The 22,432-nt window shown below is 43.0% G+C and overlaps 5 protein-coding genes across 5 annotated transcripts; 4 read left to right on the top strand and 1 right to left on the bottom strand.

Annotated features, from left to right (window-relative positions):
• Positions 1-2,863, top strand: SERLADRAFT_469049 (uncharacterized protein; the record flags this gene model as incomplete). Its single annotated transcript, XM_007318956.1, has 5 exons — positions 1-64; positions 117-206; positions 280-714; positions 777-859; positions 2,535-2,863. The coding sequence occupies 2 exons, from the start codon at positions 304-306 to the stop codon at positions 852-854; spliced, it is 489 nt and encodes a 162-aa protein (XP_007319018.1).
• Positions 2,864-3,657: 794 nt separating this feature from the next.
• SERLADRAFT_469048 (uncharacterized protein) lies at positions 3,658-4,024 on the top strand (the record flags this gene model as incomplete). Its single annotated transcript, XM_007318955.1, has 1 exon — positions 3,658-4,024. A coding segment is annotated over one exon (315 nt), but the record flags the coding sequence as incomplete, so codon positions are not given.
• Positions 4,025-5,167: 1,143 nt separating this feature from the next.
• SERLADRAFT_391055 (uncharacterized protein) lies at positions 5,168-6,435 on the top strand (the record flags this gene model as incomplete). The annotated part of the gene is made up of 2 exons (XM_007318954.1): positions 5,168-5,438; positions 5,495-6,435. The coding sequence occupies 2 exons, from the start codon at positions 5,270-5,272 to the stop codon at positions 6,301-6,303; spliced, it is 978 nt and encodes a 325-aa protein (XP_007319016.1).
• Positions 6,436-13,101: 6,666 nt separating this feature from the next.
• Positions 13,102-14,243, top strand: SERLADRAFT_438593 (uncharacterized protein; the record flags this gene model as incomplete). Its single annotated transcript, XM_007318953.1, has 3 exons — positions 13,102-13,244; positions 13,384-14,086; positions 14,154-14,243. The coding sequence occupies 3 exons, from the start codon at positions 13,102-13,104 to the stop codon at positions 14,241-14,243; spliced, it is 936 nt and encodes a 311-aa protein (XP_007319015.1).
• Positions 14,244-14,482: 239 nt separating this feature from the next.
• Positions 14,483-15,061, bottom strand: SERLADRAFT_438592 (uncharacterized protein; the record flags this gene model as incomplete). Its single annotated transcript, XM_007318952.1, has 3 exons — positions 14,483-14,629; positions 14,685-14,915; positions 14,966-15,061. 3 exons carry the CDS (start codon positions 15,059-15,061, stop codon positions 14,483-14,485), a joined length of 474 nt encoding a protein of 157 aa, XP_007319014.1.
• Positions 15,062-22,432: the final 7,371 nt, after the last annotated feature.

Below are 22,432 nucleotides of genomic sequence, written 5' to 3'. Positions count from 1 at the left end.
GGGGCCACTTGCTGGCGCATTGGAAGGCCCACTACAGAAGAAGAGTTGTATCCCCACTGCTCAGGTATGTAGATTTAATATCCTTTTTGGAAATACTCATGTACACTACTGCATAGGAGACAACAGCGAACACCCTAAGTACATCAGCAACAAATGCCCCAAGTACACCGGCTACAAATGCCTCAAGTATACAGGCAAAAGGCACTGTAAGTACATATCTGACTATAATGAAATCAACACTGAGCATGCCCATGGTACCCACTTATCCGGACCAACCAGCCATCCACCAGCAATATTATCAGCATGTTTTTTGCACCTGGATCAAAGACTGTCGCCCCCAAGTGCCCTAGTGACAAACACACGAGCCAAAACTTGATGGCGGCCTTCTCACCACTTGCTGACCCCAACTTGAATGGTCTCTCACGCTTTCAGCGCATATTTTCCATCTTGACGGGTATCGACCCACGTTCACTCACCCTCAACTCTAGTGCCAAATTTTTCCTATTCATGGATATGCGCCTACAAAATAAATGGGCATTGTTCAGCATGACGTCTCAAAAATGGGTTCTGGCTACAGCAGACTATAATAGTAGACTAGAGAAGCTTCCTAAGTCTGGTGGTAGCCCAGCAGTTATGAAAAAACCCCGTGCACTATTTGACAAATTGGGGGAAATAGAGACAAAGATTGTCAAGAGGATCAAGTCTAATAATTTTGTTTGTAAGAATTGTTTGATTCTCTCATATTGTACTACTGAATTGTCTGTCTCTTTCATCAGCATCAAGCGGCAATGAGAAGTTTTGGAGAACCCATTGTTTCATTGTCCAGCTCGTTAAAGGAGAAAACACAGACCTGAAATCAGTAAGTGATAAACATACATGAAACAATATATGAATGATTCAACTATGCTACTAGCGTAAGACTCAAATATGTAGCCGTTGTCATGCACCAAAATTGATTGGTAGCATGGACAGGTGTCAATAACAAAGCAAATATTCAAAAAGACTCGCCTTTGCGCCACACAGGCACAGTGCCACGTGGAATAGTAATTAATATTGCCTGTTTCGAACTTGTGGCTGATCAGCACCACCTCTATTAGGCAATCCAGTCACGCTCACCTTTGCTTTTCCATCCGGTACTTTCCGTGTTTTGGCATTTTGGCAAATTTTTGCGTCGCCACTGGCTACACATTACATTGCGCCCTCGCTTTTGTCGTTTCCCTTACTCCCCTTCCTTTGCCTAGCCCCACCATGGGCCCTTTCCTCTCCTTTTTATTCTCACCCGACGGTCGTTTCTGGATCCCCATTCTAGTCCACTTATTCGTCACCTCCACCCTCCTCCTCCTCATATTATTTGCACCCTCACCATTTCTGATGTCACCACTTCCTATCCGCTTCCGTCGCCAATCCGTTGACTACCACGTGCCACTGCTGATATCAGCAAAGCCCCCGGCGGCCGGTCCAAATAGGGCAACAGGTCCACCTTCATGACGTCGATCTGCCATCACATACTATCAAAATATCGGTCACTCGTCTCGCCTGGTTGGAGCATGGGTGGGTAGTTTTTGAGCTGGAGAAGGTTCATCCCCTTGCGTTGCCCATGTTCATCGCTGTCCCATTCACTTGGGTACACTTATCCTTTGTCCATTGTCTTCGCTACAGCTACACCTACCATACGCTGCCTGGGACTCACTTGTTCCAAATTGGAACTACTCCTCTCCCTCCCTTGTTTGATCAGGTGGTCCAACACAACCAGTCCATTGGTAAGGCCATGGAACTGTCGGATTTGGACTAGGTGGTGGACCGGTGGCTCCAGTTTCTTTTTTTCAGCAGAACATTCATTTGCAGTGCGATTCGTCAGCGTACATTCCTTCCTTCATGTTCTTTCTCATTCTTTTTGCGCAGCTATACTGTGCATAGCCTGCCTTTCTTTTCACCATATAAACCCCTGTATTTTACCTTGTAAAAAAAAACAAAAGAACTCGATTCCAGACTTCTTCTCTAAATCTCAAGTTCACTACTCTGCTACTTGTGATCCAGTGTGGTCACAATACTTCCCACTGCTACCACTGCTATCTGCTGTCATCGTCACTTGTCATTTTTGAAAGTCACTGTCATCCCTTTCGATTAGAGTCCTTCTGAGCACTACAGTTTGTGCGTCAGGAGCCTGCTATCACTGGGAACCTCGTCACCTCGTCATCTTTGTCATTCTCAAACCTACCTTGTGCTACAATTAGCAAGGTAGTGCTCGTCTATACTCGTCACAAAGCCCCCATCTTCTATAAATTCAACTATCCCTCCTCCTCAAAACCCACACCCATATCTCTCTGGGTTTTACTTTGAAGGACTTTCATACATACCACCCCACGAACAACCAGAGCACCCACTGTTCTAGGAGGCAAAGCCCATAAACAAGTTCCGTGGAATCTGGGAGGATTGTTTGTTAGTTTGTTTTTGTGTGTGGTTTTCTAACAACAGTTCTCATCATCGACACCATTGCTGCACTATCAAGTACCCAGGATCGACAGGCTTTTCAGGAAACCAAAAGAAACTATTCTGTTCTGACAGTGTTCCTGTCAGAAAGGATTTCCCAGACGAGCTTCCACCCTGGCCACAGCCTCAAGGCATTTTTGTGAATGGCACTCACTTTCATCCTCGGGTTTTCCTCTCAACTATTCATGAAATATATGAGAAGGTCATAATTGAGGGTGGAAATGGTGCTGACCTTGAGATGGAATATCAGGCATTTGCAGCTATTGTAACAACCAAGAGTGAATTACTCTGGCGCACACAGAATACACTAGAAGGAGGATGAAGTTGGGGAGTGGTTACCCCTTAGGCTGCAGTGAGTTAGTTGGTATACAACAGGAGGACTTGCTGAGGAGTCTATTGGGGTATATATACTACTACAGGTTTGTTTGTACATGTGTACTATACAGTTGATGAAGGCAGTGGCTGATGATGTCATAGGGCCTAGCCCGTATGGCCAGCTCCACTGCGTGAGAGAGTTGAATCTAAAATAAGAGAAAGGCAACGCGGCGCGGGAAAGGGAAAATGCCGCGTGGCACTTAAAGTATAGAGTTGAAGCGGAGAATAAAAAGAAAGGAAATGTCCGGAAATTGTGTTATTGTAACAGCTATGCTAGTCAAACGAATGACCCCTCCAATTCCATACAGCCCAGTCTTGTTTCGGCTTTATGAATCCCTCACGTTGAGTCCCCCCATGCCGGATTTGGTCAAGGAGCACGAAGGAAAAAAGTATTTGAGGGTTGACTGTCTTTCCGACATGGAGCAAGCAGTAGTGGTTTCTTGAAGTTTTTTTCATGATTTTCGCTCTTTTCCTTACTTTTTTCTGCATTTCCGTACTTTTTTCTGCATTCACACTACTCATAATACTTGTGCAATACACATGAATGGGCACAGATCTCTAATATAAATATTTTATGCCTTTGCTGTCGCTGTATAGACTTTCGAAAGAGTACCACTACCTATGCGAACCCCGAAAATAGGGTTAGAAACGAACTTGGTGAAAAAAAAGTCAGGTCACGTGAATAATCGGTCGACAATCGGTCAATCGGTCGACCAAAGATTGGTCGACCGATTCGGTGACTTCCCTGGCTATGGCGGAGTTGCCCACCAAGGTATGGCGGAGTTGCCACACACACGCGCACCGTCTTTCATCTTTTCATTCAGTCCAGCCAAGTGCCACAACATGGAAAAGCTCAACTGTTGGGTCTACGGTGAAGATGTTGAAAGGATCTCGACTGTCGACATCTCAAGTTCAGAGACTGTCTACGACCTCAAAGAAGCCATCAAGAACAAGAACTCCTCACAGTTCCGTGATGAGGATGCGAGCGAGCTCGAACTCTACTCCATTTGCCTTCCTGACGATGAGCAACTGGAAGGCAAACTTAGTCGGTGGGATCATTCAAAGGAAAGGAAGCTCACCACACGATCCAAATTATCAACCCTTTTCCCCAAGTCTAAGGAAGGGGTGTGGTTCATCATCGTCCGTGCACCCAGTTCTTGTACGCATTTATCACTGTATCCTATTACCCTTCTGACGGCAAACTTTATGACTCAGTTTCACGCAAAATTGAAGTCCCAAACTTGACTCTTTGCTGCTGGGTGCGCGGTGACAGATCCAGTGTCGTCTTTTATGTCAAGGTCTCAAGTTCAGAGACTGTCTACGACCTCAAAACAGTCATCAAGAATGAGAGGTTTGTCACGTTCCGCGATGTGGAGGCGACCAATCTCGAACTCTACAAAGTTTCCTTTCCATATGAAGGAGGTGATTCACTTGAAGGTGTGCTCAGCAATCTCACCAGTCCCAGTCTGGAAAATCCTCTGGAGGCGGGGCAGCAGTTGTCAGATGTTTTTACGCAACCGCCTGCCAGAAACCAACTTCACCTTATCATTGGTATGTGGCACTTGCAATTCCAACTCAACCTCAATCATGATGATCATTCTCTTCACATTACCAGACGTGCTTTCCATCAAATTTTGGATGCGAGGGGCAAATCTTGCGGGTTTCATTAAAGTCACAATACCAGCGGAGGCCGATATTGGCGATCTCAACGCTTCGATCAAGGCGGCATACAGTGGTATTATACCCTTTCCTGGCTTCAGAGTTTACAAGGTTACAGCAAACAACGATGACGAGCTCCACGAGATTCTTGGTGCTACAGGATCGGGTCAAATGCTGCAAGGGACTGTGATTCTGAAGGAGGTCTTCGATGACGTCCCTTTTCTTCAGATGCCACGTGTTGTCGTCGAGCTACTCGATGAAAGTAAGCAAAAAGCATGACGGTATTGGCTCGTACTCACCCAAGCTCACAGAGATAACGGGACATCCTCCATCGGCATATCGTCACGTAGGAAATGGCGATCCGATCGCGACTGCACGCAATAAATTCCTAATATCCACTCCAAAGGAGAAGCCTTCAGCCACTGGCACCCCGTCTGAATTTCGGAGACGACAGAATAATTCACAACACCTTAAATCTATACCCTGTGGTCGTCCTCGCGAATATGAGGAAACTATCCCCGTAACCCTCTTACATCCTGTCTTTGGCCAGTTTCTTGATGACTGTCAGACTATTGATGTAACAGCTGACGACAACAGTTTCGTCGAGCACCTCGCGATAGCCATGTCGGCCTTGTATGAAAACGAGAATGGACGGCTTGAAGCTGTTGACAAGGTATTTCAAAAGTACCGCTTCCACTTCACCATCACCAAAACGAAAACTACTGCATATATTACGGATGCAGACATGCAATCCCAAGGACATCGTTATGTGATCGCCGAATACAAGAACGAAACCGGGAATGCATCAGCCGAGCCGTATTTCCAAGCCATAGGATACTACCTGGAGGGGACGAGAGATAAGGCTGTCAAATTCAGCAGATCCCCTTTGCCCTGCCTCCTTCTCGCCATTTTCGGTTGGTCCCTGCATACTGTACTGGTTCTATGGGGAGCTAATTGGTTCTTTCTGCAGGGCCACATATAGTGTTTGCCGGTGCCGCATGGAATTTGCGTCCGACGGTACAGATCTTGTCAACACCTATTGCGTTTCACTTTCATTCCACCGATATCCACAATCGACTTACTGTGACACGTCACATGGCCGCTTTTCGCAAAGCTGCCGAAAGGCTGAATGAGTATTACGAAAACCTGACAGAAACCCCTCTTCTTACTTCCGCACCAGTCCCCCCTCATATGTTCGCGTACCCAACGAGTTACAGATCGCTTCACAGCAATACACTGAAACATTTCCGGTACGTGATAGAACTGGACTCTGACAAGCTCGTCTTTTCCGGAACTGAGGACGAAGGCGATCATATCTGTATCAAATTCGTTCGAACTTATTCGTGTGATGCCCATAAACACTTTGCATCTTTGGGATGTGCCCCAGCCTTGCGAGGGTTCGAAAAGATCGCCGGTGGCTGGTTCATGGTGGTCATGGACATGCTCCCTGCCGACTTTGAGATGCTGAGTGCCCGCACGGGACGGCTCCCCCTTTCTGTCTTCACCGATATATCCGCAAAACTGGAAAGTCTTCACGAAGCTGGTTACGTCCATGGCGATATTCGCGACACGAATATTATGGTGTCCAAGACCAACAAAACACAGTTCATGATCGTCGACTTTGACTGGGCAGGAAGCATTGAGGAGGCACGCTACCCAGCTGGTGTCAATCACATAGACATATCCAGGCCACTGGAAGCTCGCGACGGGAAAAAGATCTTGAAGGATCACGACATTTTTATGCTCCAAGACATGAAAAATTCCAAATTCATGGATTAGGTGTATTCTATTTGTATCATAATGTAGCAAAATCGTCATGCTGAGTGATGTGTATTCTATATGGTTTTTGTAACTGAGTAAAGGTTCAGGCTAAGAATGACAGTGATTTCAATAAAATATGACGCTGGATTTGCACAAAAATCCACACAGTTGCCTTGAGAAAGAGCTGGATCGTAAAGCAAAGCCTCGTTACAATGGCCCTTATGAAATTGTGCGATGTACTAAAGGAGGATTGTATGTTCTGAAAGAAATGGATGGATCAGTATCACAAAGAGCAATTGCAGCATTTTGACTACTTTCCTATCCCAACCAACAGTCTATGCCCCTCCTGGATGAACTGGATGACCATGATGACAACCTAGATGAGCCTGAAGATGAACCTGACTATGAGCATAACAACTCAGATGATGAAGATGATGATTAATGACTTACCAGAATAAATTTTATGACCACACGACCCCTTAATGTGTTGCCATGTTTCATTCCCTATGACCCTACCTTTATGGAAGCAACTGGGGACAGTTGCAATTTCAAGTTGTCCGTGGATGTCATGAACCAAAGTTGATTGGGAGCATGGACAGGTGTCAATAATGAAGTGCATATTCAAAAGACTCGCCTTTGTGCCACACAGGCATAGTGCCATGTGGAATAGTAATTAATATTGCCTTTTTTGAACTTGTAGCTGATCAGCACCACCTCTATTAGGCAATCAAGTTGCGCTTACCTTTGCTTTCCATTCGGTACTTTGCACTGTCATGCACCAAAGTTGATTGGTAGCATGGACAGGTGTTAATAACAAAGCAAATATTCAAAAAGACTCGCCTTTGCGCCACACAGGCACAGTGCCACGTGGAATAGTAATTAATATTGCCTTTTTCAAACTTGTGGCTGATCAGCACCACCTCTATTAGGCAATCCAGTCATGCTCACCTTTGCTTTTCCATTTGGTACTTTCCGTGTTTTGGCATTTCAGCAAATTTTTGCATCGCCACTGGCTACACATTGCATTGCGCCCTCGCTTTTGTCGTTTCCCTTACTCCCCTTCCTTTGCCTAGCCCCACCATGGGCCCCTTCCTCTCCTTTTTATTCTCACCTGACAGTCGTTTCTGGATCCCTATTTTAGTTCACCTCCTTGTCACCTCCACCCTCCTCCTCCTCATCTTATTTGCACCCCCACCATTTCTGATATCACCACTTCCTATCCGCTTCCATCCCCGATCCGTCAACTACCACGTGCCACTGTTGATATCAGCAAAGCCCCGGCAGCAGGTCCAAATAGGGCAACAGGTCCATCTTCATGACGTCAATCTGCCATCATATACTATCTGTCACGATCCCAATTTCAAACCCTAAACCCAGACTCCACACAAACCAAAACCTCTGATGAAGATATCATTTCACCTTATCTTATCTCTAAAAGACAATCTTATCTTATCATAGTCACCTGATCAATCACGTGACCTATGATGTAGACACTTACCAAGCACCTCATGCCTTACGCATGTCGCTCAGTCAGCGCCTCATGTTAGTTAGTATATATACAGTCCTCCTTCCTGTACATATTCCCCAGTTGTTGATTTAATCTTTATAACTGTTGTCTTTGACTCTGTTGGCAATTCAATTGTTATACCTCTGTTAGCTCGGTGTAACAACCAAGAGTGAATTACTCCGGCGCACACAGTACACACTACAAAGAAGATGAAGTTGGGGAGTGGTTACCCCTAAGGCTGCAGTGAGTTAGTTGGTATACAACAGGAGGACTTGCTGAGGAGTCTCCTGGATCTATTGGGGTATATATACTACTACAGGTTGTGTGTACATGTGTACTATACAGTTTGATGAAGGCAGTGGCTGATGATGTCATAGGGCCTAGCCCATATGGCCAGCTCCACTGCGTGAGAGAGTTAAATCTAAAAATAAAAGGAAGGCAACGCGGTGCGAGAAAGGGGAAAATGCCGCATAGCATTTAAAGTATAGAGTTGAAGCGGAGAATGAAAAGAAAGGAAATGTCCGGAAATTGTGTTATCGTAACACTCGGTATAGGGTATAGCTCTCACATAATCAACAACTAAGCTTGACACTGTCAATGATACAAACAGCAACTATTATCATCATTTCCCTAACCCTCATCATCATCACCCTATTCATCGTCCTACACTTCACCTATCACCGTCAACAAACTACTATTCTCCCTCTCACACACCTACCACCCCGCCCAAACACCATTTTATCCTCCTTCCCTGCCAACATCTCACCCACCTCTTCCACCACTTCTTTCCACACCATCCCCCTCTAGTAAAAGAATACATACATAATTTCCTTGGCGTTGAACCATTGGAGTTTTCTCGGTTTTACATAGTTTCATTTCGCATACCTCTAACCAGGCCGCACATTTGTGTTACGCACAAAGTGCTTAACAAAGTCTGAGGGTTCGTCGAGTTTGTTCAAAGAGACTTATCCGAAGACAAGTTCGAGGATGTAGTTCTGAATAGAGGGATTCCAATGGTTGTTGGTCTTCTTCCGTATGGAAGTCTGATCTTAGGAGTCTAGCTTTGTAAGCGTAAACTGCGTAGAATCGTATTGGAGAATACTACTACTGTTACAAGCGTATTTATAGAGAAGTAAGTCGGCAATAGGAGTTACGTCCTATCTAGGGTAGGTCTGTCCGTTGAGGACTGAGTACTATACAAAGTAATAGAAATGCGAGAGGAGCGGAAGTGTACGTGAGGGATGTGAGTCATCGGTCCGATGGTATAACCGATGAGTAAAGAGAAATGAGTAGTCCGTAATATAGATAGACAAATTGTAACAATTTGTGTCTGCCAGTTGGAGAGGAACTGACAGCTTAACAAGCGGGTTACATTGGGACAACCGTTTGGACCCCAATTTATTACAAATACCTTTTACCTACCTTCTTAGACACACATTACTTAGTTACGTACACAATAGTCTGGGACAGAAGAGGGCCCAGTTATCACAAAGAGAAAGACAGAACCTGTGAGCTTATACAGAGTTGTATTGATCCAACTTGTCATTGGGGAATACTTGTATATGCACAGAGACGATCTAGCACTTTGGCTAGAAACAGAACAAAATTACACACATACCTTTTTAAGGTGTTGCGAGTTTGACGCACCCGCAATTGAATCGATCAAATCTGCTTCCCTTCAATCACCCACACCTTCCATTAAACAAAAATCTCCCGACCCTGCCCCAATACCTCAGCGCCAATTTCCGAGAATATCGGCACGGAGAGTCATCATCAACAGAAACAATGACAGACTCAATGCAAGACCTCGCAGAGGCATTGCCAGAAGTTGGACCGGCTCAGATTCAACTACCAATGCCGGAAGGCATAACCAGAGAGATCCAAGAATGGATGAGAAACATGATGGAAGCAGAAGTCGCCCGCCTTTGACGGAGACCAAATGAAGTTTAGAAGCTTCATGGAACATCTGTCGCTCCATTTTGAAGAGGACCCGACCTATTTTGGGTATGAAAGGAAAAAGATAGCCTTCGTACTATCTTACATAAAAGAAGGGACCGCCGCTAGCTTTAGAAGCAAATGGCTCGAAGAAAAAATGTCCGTCTCCTTATCATTGGAGCGGGCACAATTTCAACAATGGTCCGTATTCGAAGAAAGGCTGAATGAAGCCTTTAAAAATAGTTACGAAGAAGAAGAAGCAAGAAGTAAAATCTTGCAACTTAAACAAGGAACCAAAACGGCTAGGGACTTCTTTTTAGAGTTCGATAGCCTCAGAAGAAAGGCGGGTTATCGGGATGATTCAATCCTGATTACCCTAATAAAAATAAATATGAACTACACCCTGGTAGACAAACTACCACCAAAGAAGTATGAGGAGTGGAGAAAGCTCCTCCTCAACTACAATCAAATCTGGCGAGAAAGAGAGAAGGAAAAGAAGAGTTATTTTGGCCAGACGGAGAGGGCCAGAACGAGGAAGGACAACGGAGGGGGAACGGAGAAGAAAGCTTATTCGGAAACCAGAGACGGGACCGGAACAATCTACACGGGCGCAGGAAAGCCCATGGAGATTGATAAAGCTAAATACAAGAAGAAAGGCCTGTGCTTCAAATGTGGTATCAAAGGCCACATTAGTAAGTTCTGTCCCACAGAAGGGAAGAACAAAATAGATTTACGTGCCATGATAGCGGCACTCACAAAAGAAGAGCGTAAAGCTCTAAAATTGGATTTTTGAAATGGCAACCAATACAGCATCAATTAGCCAAGCCACAATATGTCAACCCCTTCTCGATTCTACCTGTCAAAGAGTTAGTAGATACAGACAATAAGAAATATTTATCAAACAACTCAGAGACAAAGAAAGAAGTAAGGAAAGACAATGAAGATGCAAACCAGAAGAGGGGACTGGTAACAAAAACCCCAAAAGAAAGTACAACCGCAGCAGAAGCGGCGCATAAAGAAGTGACACACGCAGCTACGGCGGCGAGCACGACTTTAGAAAGTGCAGCATCAGCGGCGGATACAAAAAAGCTCACACCCGATGCAGCAATCTCTACGGAGAAAAACACAGCAGAGACTGTGAAAGACAGGTCAGGAACCCCTGTAAATAAAAACCTAGAAAAAGAATAAAATAAAATAATGATGGCAGCATGGACACCGAGATGGGTAGCTGAAAGGCTAAGAGACCAAAAGGAAGCAAGATCCATTGGAATCTTAAATGCCTGGACACACTACAAAAGAGAAAAAGAAGCTACAAAAGAAACAATACAAGAACTCAATGCATTATCATTACATGATGCAGAGTTAGCACTCTTAGAGCTTCATACTCCCAAAAAATACATAAGAGGAACACAGGGAAATCAAATGAACATCACCTGTAGACTGACAACGCTGGATATGCAGAGATCAACAACGATCAAAGCGCTACTAAACAGTGGATGCACTGGGAGCTGTATAGACTCTCAGTTTGTAAAACAGCAAGGCTATGAAACAAATAGAATACCGAGACCAATTCCAGTCTAGAACGCCAATGGAACTCTTAACAAAGATGGAGCCATCAAAGAGTTTGTAGAACTGAAAATGGAAATCGACAACCACACAGAAAGAATACACTTTGCTGTCACAAACCTAGGCACCGGCAGGATGTTTCTGGGACACGAGTGGTTGTCAAAACACAATCCAAACATAGATTGGAAGAACTCGGAATTAAGATTTGAAAGATGTCCAGAGCAATACCAGTTGATCAAAAAGGCCTATTGGTGGCCAGGAATGATGAAACAAGTGGAAGAATATGTTAGTTTTGGTGATTCTGCACCTTTGTGCTACCTATATATTTTCATTCCTTTCTTTATCTATTCTTCTATCATTCACTATTGATTGTGTTCTCTATTATTTTGCCTTTGTGGCTGCTTTGTTTACCTTTGTTTACAAAACTTCGGACAGTACTGCAGAATCCAATGCTTCCTATTCTCTAGTTACTCACATTGGACTCTAGGTACTGTATACCTGTCATACTCTCTAATAATATAGTTACTCACATTGGACTCTAGTTCCAGTCCCTGATTGCTCTCAGCAAGTGGCTAGACACTTCCTTCAAGCTTTGTTCTTAATAGAATACGTGAAAGGATGCGCAACTTGTCAACAAGCAAAAGTAAACACGCATCCCACCACCATACCATTAATCCCAAACCAGACCCCAAAAACCACCGGACCAATGAAGTACCTATCCGTAGACTTCATAACTGATTTACCAGAATCTTCAGGATATGACAGTATAATGGTCGTGGTAGACCAAGGACTTAGTAAGGGGGTAATCCTCTCACCTTGTTATAAAACCATTGACGCACTCAAAACCGCACGAATCTTTCACGATTCCATCTCCAAACGATTCGGATTGCACGATAAACTCATATCCAACAGGGGACCACAGTTTGCCTCTGAAGTATCCAAAGAACTTCACAAACTCCTGAACATTGAAACCGCACTCTCTTCTGTGTATCATCCCCAGACAGATGGACAAACAGAACAATCCAATCAAGAACTGGAGATCTACCTCCGCATATTTTGCCAGAACCAACCGCACAGCTGGACAAAATACCTTACAACCGCCAAATTCTGTCACAACCAAAGACCACACTCCACAAACAACCAATCACCATTCTACCTCCTCATGGGATATGAACCCCGAGGAATCCCAACTAAACACAGATCCACAAATATCCCATCAGTGGAAAAATGATTATCCGAACTACTTAGGGCAAGGGAAAACGCCCTAAAAGCACATGAACTGGCAAGAAGCAAGATGATGAAACGAAACAACGGAAAGTTCACGCGATTCTCTGAAGGATAAAAGGTGTGGTTAGAGAACACCAACCTGCAAGAAAAAGCTACCGAATACAAGAAGTTCAACATGAAACGCATCGGACCTTTCCACATCCAAGAAACGATTTCCCCGGTGAACTACCGACTATCCCTGCCTCCCCATTGGAGGATACACAATGTTTTCCATGCATCCCTTCTCACGCCGTATACAGAAACCAACACTCATGGCCCGAACTTTATCCAACCACCACCTGACCTGGTCAACAAAGAAGAGGAATATGAAGTAGAAAGTATTCTTAGACACAAACCCTGGAAACGCGGGCGCCGCGACCTGATTAAATGGTGCCATTACCCTCATTCTGAAAACTCATGGGAACCGGAAGAACATTTAACCAATGCTGCGGAGATACTGGAAGCCTATAAGAAGGACCACAAGCTGCGTTGAAAAGACAATCACCCCACTACCAACAATCCTCTGTCTTTCAACACAAAACATGTCTACTTCTAACTCCACCGGCTTCCCTATCACCACCTACTCAATACCCGGTGACGCCAACTTGCTAGCCGATGAACGAGTGTCTTTTGCCCGTGGGCAACGACACAACCAAGCCAACATCACTGATGCCATAGAATTAATGTCAGCAAAAGAAGCCTATACCTATCTCCTTTACGAGACCAAAAAAAAAAATGCTGCCCCCATGCGTATCATACTCTTTCTTCCATGCATACCTTCCTTGCCATAGATCTCATAGCTGACGAACCCCTAAAAGCCATAGACTCAATACATTTGTTGGAAAGCGAGCATTTGCGGCTCAACAGTCAGGACTTGAGTATCTGTCAGGCACTCCGGATGGAAAAGTTAGTTTTGGAATCTTTGTTGGAATGACGCTTGAGGATGAGCTCCTCAAATGGGCAGATAGACTTGGCAAAGGAATATTTGGAATCAGGCGGGAGGACATTGCTAAACAAAACTTGCACGCGGATAGAGCAAGACGGTTGTACAAGTACTCCTCCACCTGGTTTGTCCCTCCGGTCCTTGTCGCACCCAGACCAGACCAGTGTTACCCCAGAGCACACTTACCACATCATCACCCGTCAACCTATGCCCATCCTGTTGGAGGAAAAATATATTCCCACCATCCCAACCAGCCTGATCTCACAAGAGTTGAGCCACTCCAGTCCCCATTCCATTGGGTCAAACCCAAAACCACCATCAGCCGGCAAGAGGTGATACTCCAGATCCCCGCCGCCAAAACTCCATCAAAATGGCAGTCTTGTATGTCGAAGGGACAAAAAGACAGTCTGCCTGGCGCAATGCACAGGCCTGAGACTGGCTCTCCCTCCAACCCAATCAATGTAGATGACGATGCAGCCATGATCGATCAGTTGTACGCAGGAATGTACAACCTGGGAGATGACAATCCAACCACTCCCCAATCCAACGCCTCATCCAACACCCGACAAAGATACCGTGAAGGCGTTTGTAACAACGCTCCATACTGCCAAAACTGCAGTTGGAGCAATCATTGCACATACTATTGCGAAGCCTACTATTGCCCCAACTGTGACTGTTGTGCACCGGGACATAGTTTCAATTGATGTCCCATCCGCAGGGAAGACGAGAATAGGATTCTGATGGAAGGATTACATGGAGATGTCAGCTACGACAACAGTTACAATATGGATGGCGAAGGTACCAAATTTCAGTGAAAACCTCTACTCAGAAATACGTTCTCAAATTTGTCTTCGGATAAGTCTCTTTATAAACCTCAACGAACCCTCAGACTTTGTTAAGCACTTCGTGCGTAACACCCTTGGACAAGGCCATCAACGTGCAGGAGCTGGAGCAGGTTGTCAATATGCAGGAGATGGAGATCAACAAGATTGATGTGCAAGAGTAGGAGTAGAAGCTGCAGCAGCATATGGGTGTTGATGTGGTTGGCGTCTTTGTGAGCGTATCACCGCCAGAAATTGTTGCAGAGATTGATTGGTCTGCAATTTGGACTTGTCAGCTTGAGTTTGCTGTGGAGAAAAAATAGTCAGTAACATCGGCATTAGGAGGGGAGAGCCAACATACCTCTTCACCAAAGCGAGCTGGGGATGATGTTGTTAGATCTTGATGCATGGTGACAGAAGGTGGGCTGTCAGAGAGTGACAATGGAACCATTGAGGATGGAGCCACTTTGTCTAGCAGTGCAGAGAGGTCAGCAGGAGTGAGCGTGCTTAGGATACCCACCAGTTGGGCATAAAAATCCATCAGCTCTGTTGGCAGTGGTTGCTGACCCAGTATCTGAGCGAGGATCTTGACCTGTAGTGCCAGAATAGTAAATCTGTACAACTTCAGTATACTACAAAGACTGTGGGAAAATGTATGGCAGCCTGACCTTGGTTACACAAAAATATGATAAGGCGTTGCAATGCTGATAACGTGAAATCAGCAATCTGCTGGACCATGTGAGAATGGACGGTCAGACTGTCCATTCTCACACGGTTCAGTATTGTCCCAGCAAAGATAAGATTAGATGAGCCGTGCAAGAATGGACGGTCAGACTGTCTATTCTCGCATGGTCCAGTATTGTTGTTCCAGCAAAGATAAGATTAGATCACCCAATAAGCCGTGCGAGAATAGACATCTTTGGATGTTTGTGATAGATTTCTATTAAATAATTAGGCTAGTTTGTATGCGTACCAAACTATTTGGTGAATATTAATTCTATCATTATTAGTATCAGAAAAAGGTTCTCATAGACATAAATGAGCTGGTATAGCTGGTATAGCTGACATAGTAACTATAAGGCTTCACATAGAAATTTAATTTATTGGTTATAATAGGAATTGAATTACAGCCGGCTGTGATCCCATTTGGCCTGAATACCGTGTGTGTTTTACAGTGGTATGTTGTGTGTGTTTGTACAGCCAGGTATTTGTTGGCTGCCCCGTATAGCTGCTGCATACTGGGCTGGCTTACAAATCAGAGGTATTATCCTATGGAGTATTGGTATGTCAGAGTATATTCTAACATATACTACTACAGGTTTGTTTGTACATATATACTATACAGTTGATGAAGGCAGTGGCTGATGATGTCATGCTGCACAGCCTGTGTGACCAACTCCACTGCGTGAGATACTAAAAATAAGAAAAAGGCAGCACAGCGCAAGAAGTGGAGTTTGAGCAATAATGGAAAGTCCCACATGGCACAGGATGTGAAAACTACAAAAGAAAGTTGAAGAGGAGAATGAATTTTAAAGGTCCGAAAAATGTGTTATTGTAACACTCAACTGGGGCATTTCCTGAAATATTGACCTCCGCTGAGGTCTGTTCTGTATGTCAACTCAGCTGCCCTCAGGTTTAGATCTTTGCAAATTGACTAAAAATCTGATGATCTCATCAGTCTGAAAGGCCACACAGGTGATAAAGCTGCCAACATGTTAATACAATGAAGTTCAATCTTGATGGAACTTGTAAATAGATACATTGAATAGAAAACAAAAAATAGCTTTGTCAGTCTATGCAACAATAAGAAAAAGGAATTTCATCAAAAAAGAATGATAATAGAGGATACTTGTAAATATGTGTGCCATTGTTTCCAGCATAATCAGTAACAGTGTGGACAGGAGGAAAGGTTGTTTAGATTGATAATAAAATATCATAAAGTCAAGTCTGATGTTTGATTTTGATGATCATGGAAACAGATTGGAGTGGACCAGGAGCAGGAATTATCACAAGAAGAGTCCTGTAAGAAAGTGTGCAGAGCAAGCTTAGTACAGACTTTTTGGAACTACGTATTAGTAACACCAGGCTGAAATAGGCTGCAGCACAGTATTTGCAACATTCCAAGGTTTACAGCAAAAAATGTTACCTGAGATAATTATAGACACCCTACCTGTAGTAGTAGGAATATAGTATCTATTCCCTAGTGAGCTATTTTATTTTCCCCTGCATATCATTATACTACTTGTTTCTGTTTTTTTTAAATTTCCTACAATGATTTCAATAGCACCTAGCTGGATGGTTAGCTTACCTCCCTTCTAGTGTATAAGAGACCTCTTGTAGTAGCTAGAGGTGGTATTCTTAGAATCAACTGTGAATTTGTTGTTCTCACACTGGCTCACTTGGGAATTCTTTCAACTCTCTTTTTGCTGTGTGACATTCTGTGTGACCATTACAGTTGAATGATTTGCCTGTGATTAGTTCTTGGCTTTGTTTATGTGTGAAGGAATGAATGACATAGGCACATATTCCACAACCTCACTTTGGCTTTGCATATGAGATTGCTACAGACATTGTTGGTGTCAGGTCTAGCATAATTGCTAACAGGTGTAGTAATTCAGAAGCCAGAGGAATGGATGCATGAGAATAGATATGTCAACTTCAAAATAGTCCTGAAAACTGCTGGTATTTATTTGAAACTTATCTGTGTGGTGGTGACTCAACCAATACCAAACTTTGTAGAAAAAGGAAGGTAGGGGTAAAGCCAAGTTTGACTTCAACTACTATTATAACTACTATTGTCTGACCAAGTCAATAATACAAAGTAACAAATATAATAATATAAAGGTTGGGATTGTATTACATACACTGTCAAATGAAGACCCCAGGCTTGCCATTGTTCAACTGTGACATACCACTTAAGACATTCTTTCAACAGGGAGATTGTCTAATAATGGTAGTGAGTATGAATTTATGGTGCTGCCCAAGATCATCACTCAAGTGTTCAAAGAGTGTATGTTGCTTTGAGATGATGAAGATGAAGGTCTGTGCTTGCTACTTCCCACTGTCTAAACTCATGCCTTGTTAAATATATCACTGTATCTTTTGTGTGATCATTTGGTAATTATTTGCCTGTTTATGGCCAGGGTTTCCCATGGGACCATTATACATTACATTGAGAACAACTGTCTCACTCAGTTGCCTGTTTTCTCCTGCACTAAAGAATTTTATACAAAGGTATTATTGTAAGGTGAGTCACTTTTTAATTTCTGGGGGGTATGATGTGCTCCAGAAAAATCTCTTTATGGTAATTCAAGTGCAGACCTGTGAGTCTGAATTTTCAGGGAATTTTTGGCAGACCATCACAAAACATCACATGATCAATACCTAAGTAACAGATGGGTTAATTCAAGCTATAAATGGGACCAAATGGACTCACAGAATAAAGAGTGGAACTCCCAAGTGTCCACACACATAATATTTCAAGTCACCAACTGGAACCTCCCAGATTATAGCTTACAACTTCTCTGAGAGCCAATGGGATGTTCCAAGTTGTTTGTTGAAACTTCCCAAGTATTCATGAAACATCCCTGAGAGCCAGTGGGATGTCCCATGCTGTTTACTGGAACTTCCCAAAGCTCATGGAACATCCCTGAGGGCCAGTGGGTTTTCCCAAGCCACAAGTTAGAACTTCCAAAGTATTTATGGAACATCCCTGAGAGCCAATGGGATGTCTGCTTGTTGAAACTTCCCAAATACCTGTGAAACATTTCAAACATCTAATTGGAGATAGAATAATATTAGAAATGTTATATAACTCACTACTAAAGGGGCTTATAGACTGCTTAATGGAAAGCACACATAAAAATATGCATCTTTAAACCAAAGGGATCACAATATATTACTGTTTGGAGCTCTTTTACTACAGACTCAGAGAGTATAGTATACATTCTTTAAAAAATGGCCCAACTTGGGGTTACTTTTTGTAACAGGCTCTTTTTTTGAAACAGGAAGCTCTTTTTTCCAATTTGAACTGGAATTTGTTGAAAACAAAAAGTTCACCAGATACACCTTTTTGCAACCTTGTCAGACGCACTACCATTATGGTCTTTATAGTGGCCAGTAATTGGCCAGAGGCAATACCATATTAAATACAATATTAGGTTCATCGAGGTGTCATGGACCAAACAAGTATGGTGTGACTATCACACAGGTACTATATTTGAAACACTCTGAGTATGACCCAATTTACCCTTACTTTCAAAGATTCAAAAATCCCATGTAACCTGTGACAACCTCAAGATTATCTTCAACAAGGTGAAGCAGTCTGAGTTTGACATGAAAATATTTCAACTTTGTTTTTGAGACCATCAGCTTTATTTTCAGACTACAGAATATATTACAGCCAAAATATGACTCTTAAAACCCCAAGGACATTTATGACTTTTTTTTCTGTTTTTATCATATGTCATAACTTCAATTTCAACAACCAGAATATTGAGTGACTGTAACAACCAAGAGTGAGTTACTCTGGCGCACTCAGAACACACTATAGAGAAGATGAAGTTGGGGAGTGGTTACCCCTAAGGCTGCAGTGAGTTTGTTGGTATACAACAGGAGGACTCGCTGAGGAGTCTCCTGGATCTATTGAGGTATATATACTACTACAGGTTTGTTTGTACATGTGTACTATACAGTTGATGAAGGCAGTGGCTGATGATGTCATAGGGCCTAGCCCGTATGGCCAGCTCCACTGCGTGAGAGAGTTGAATCTAAAAATAAAAGGAAGGCAACGCGGCGCAAGAAAGGGGAAATGCCGCGTGGTATTTAAAGTATAGAGTTGAAACGGAGAATGAAAAGAAAGGGAATGTCTGGAAATTGTGTTATCGTAACAAATAGTTAAAATGAAGCTGTACATTTTATGGCCATCCTTGAGATGTTGCACTTTTGACGTCCCATGTAGATCAGGATACTTTTTTAGGTGTCATCAGACCATATAGCTGATGCTGTGGCACAGGATGCATTAATATATTATTCCAATCCAAGATTTTTTTAATAATTTGGTGAAATCACTCACTAATTAGTGCACAGTGCACTTCTTACTATACTTATCACAGATTAACATCTCAATCTTGTCTTACTAGAGGTGTCATTGGGTTTTATGCTTTTGGTGCAAAAGCTACACCTATAAATAATATCTGAAAATAGAACACACATAAAAGACAATCACTTAACCCTGTGAAGCTCATCAAGCTGCTTCATACACAATACTTTAATACACCCTGACCAATCTGATGTCTTTTTACCTTTCAACCTTTTAAAAATCTCAAATGTGTAGAAAGAACTACAATCTCTCTCTCAACAAAGACCACAATATTTATCATCCTATAACTGTAGAAGAGGACACCAAGGATAACAGAGCAGCTGCCAATGTGACAACAGAGAAGCTGTCCCAGGGATACAAGAGTGATTGTCCCTAGGATAACAGAATAGTTGTCCCAGGGACCATAGAGTGGTTGTCCCTGGGGACATCCTAAAGGACATCCCCAGCTATTCTAACAGACTGGGGATAACCAGCATATTATGACCTCTTAGGTACATAGGTATATATAAATATATAAAGCTAAGAGGTATATCTTAAAGGGGTGATTGAAGTGAGGGCTGATAGCTCAGCCAGTAGGGCACTGCTATATATAGGCAGGGGCCCTAGATTCCATCTCCCACTGGTCCACTTTGCTTTTATACACTCTCTTTGGTCAAGTGACACTCAAAGGTTGCATGCTAAAATATAATACCAGGTAATGGCACCAGAATCTTTTTTTTTTTTTTTAAAATCCAGTTTATAGTCTATTTCAATCGCTTACAGCCCTTATGTAAGACTACCTAAGCAATGTATGTATGTATCACGTAGCAAGCTATATGTGCTTAAATTCTCCATAGGCTATATAGTAAATGTTGAATAATGTGTTCCTTTCTTCCTACACTGACCCATGACCCCCACCCACCCTAATCTACTTCCTTAACTGCAATTGGCCTGGCTTATTATGGTCCCCTCAGTGCAAATACTGGCCCGAATCAATTTCCTTCACTCCTTTATGGCCTGAAAGCCAGGACATCACCCTAGCTTAAAGTATTCCCTCCCTTCTAACTCCAACAGACCCCAAATTAATGTTTAATTGTGTAGGGTAGTATCTATGCCAGCATATGCTGGGAAATTAATGATAAGGATACTATTTTCCCACAAGTTAGATAGTGCTCCAGAATTAACAACCAGGGGGGTTGTTAGGGGCTGGGTGTATAGGGTGGCATGAGAGTGACTGTACATGGAAGCATTCTTAGTGACTAAGCCCTAAGAATGTTAAAGGTGGAACTCCTAGGGGGGGGGGGCAGGGTTTGAACTTCCAACTTTGTGAAAAGGTCTCACCCATTGAGGAAGGTGATAGCCACTACACCACCTCACCCCTGCACCAATATCTGTTGCTATACACACTATCTACTGTAGGTAATAGGAAATGGAGAACATGTAATAACCCAGCATTATATAGTATCACAGTCAAACCTTGATAAACCTAAAGTTAGAATACTATAGTACTGAAGGTTAGCTCTGAAACCTACAGCATCATTCTCATTATTGCCTCTTTCCCCCACTATATTCACTGATTTAACCTACCCTGCTTATAATGTTCCTACTCCAGCCACATGGCTCTTGAGACTCACTGATCAAATCTCTGCCTCCTATACAAGTTTCTTGGACTCCTTGTGCTTCCAAGGAAACAAAGGCCCCAGGATGTTTGCACCCCAGCCCATTGATTGGTTTGAGTAGGAGCCTTCTCTGGTCACTGATTGTGATAGGGAAGCAGGTGTTCTAGCATGGGCTTATATGTCCAGAGGTAAGCTGTTACGATAACACAATTTTTGGACCTTTCCTTTGATTTTCATTCTCCTTTTCAACTTTCTACTGTAGTTTTCACACGCTGTGCCATGTGGCACTTTCCCTTTTGTTGAAACTCCTCTTTCTCGCGCTACACTGTTTTCTTCTTATTGTTAGCTACAAGTCTCTCACGCAGTGGAGCTGGTCACACGGGCTACGCCCTCTGACATCATCAGCCACTGCTTTTATCAACTGTACAGTACATAAGTACAAATACTCTGTAGTAGTATATAAACCCCAATAAATCCAGGAGACTTCTCAGCGAGTCCTCCTGTTGTTTATCCACAACTAACTCGGTCCTATCCTAAGGATAACCACTCCCCTCACTACCTTTATAGTTGGTTCTAGTTGTGTGCCAGAGTAACTAACTCTTGGTTGTTACATAAGCAATATCAGGTCTTTTTATTTGATTTGTACTCAGAAAACATGTCTGGGAAGTTGGGCTCCCTTAGGATCTTAATAGATCTAATAGTAGATTGACTATCAATTATGGAGGACAGAATGAAGAGACAGAGCAGTCTATTGCTCAGAAAAACATATCACATGTAAGGGAAGTCTATTTCATATTTAACTGCTATATCTTTGGGGCCTGAAAACAGTCACCTGACAAGAGGTAGCTGAAGATGACTTTACAGCAGCCATACAAACTCAACAATCCTGATGATGACAATTCAGAGCACAATGAATGTTTGATACCCCAAGCTGCTGACACCAGCAAGCCAAATACATTGTTTGGTATCACCTTTGAAAGAGTTCTGGGAGACACTATAATACCTGTATGTGAGGCAACCAGAAAGAAAGCTATATAACAGATACTCAATTGAATTACTAGGTCTTTTGATACAAGTGGCAGGGATAAGAATTGAGGATCAAAGAGTATTGATGTAGACACTGATCTCAAGTAATACTGAACTGAGGGCTACTACTACTAGGTAAGGGTCTTTAAGTAGTGAACTGCTATGATCAGACTGAAAAGAGAAGGGAGAAAGCAGAAAGCAGTCTGTTATAAATCATCCAATGAGATAAAAGATGGGAATTGTACCATACTTTGAATTATTGAGGATATGATGTAGAGGGGGAAAGGAAAATAGAATGTGGAACTTAAAGAGAAAAGGAATACCTAATATAGACTCCCATAACTCACATGCTCCTCCTGGACTGGTATGGTCTTTCCATATTGC

The sequence above is a fragment of the Serpula lacrymans genome (assembly GCF_000218685.1).
Source record: "Serpula lacrymans var. lacrymans S7.9 unplaced genomic scaffold SERLAscaffold_7, whole genome shotgun sequence".
Taxonomy (NCBI): domain Eukaryota; kingdom Fungi; phylum Basidiomycota; class Agaricomycetes; order Boletales; family Serpulaceae; genus Serpula; species Serpula lacrymans.
The sequence above is the reverse complement of the archived record's forward strand: the minus strand, read 5'-3'. Positions and strand labels throughout refer to the sequence as shown.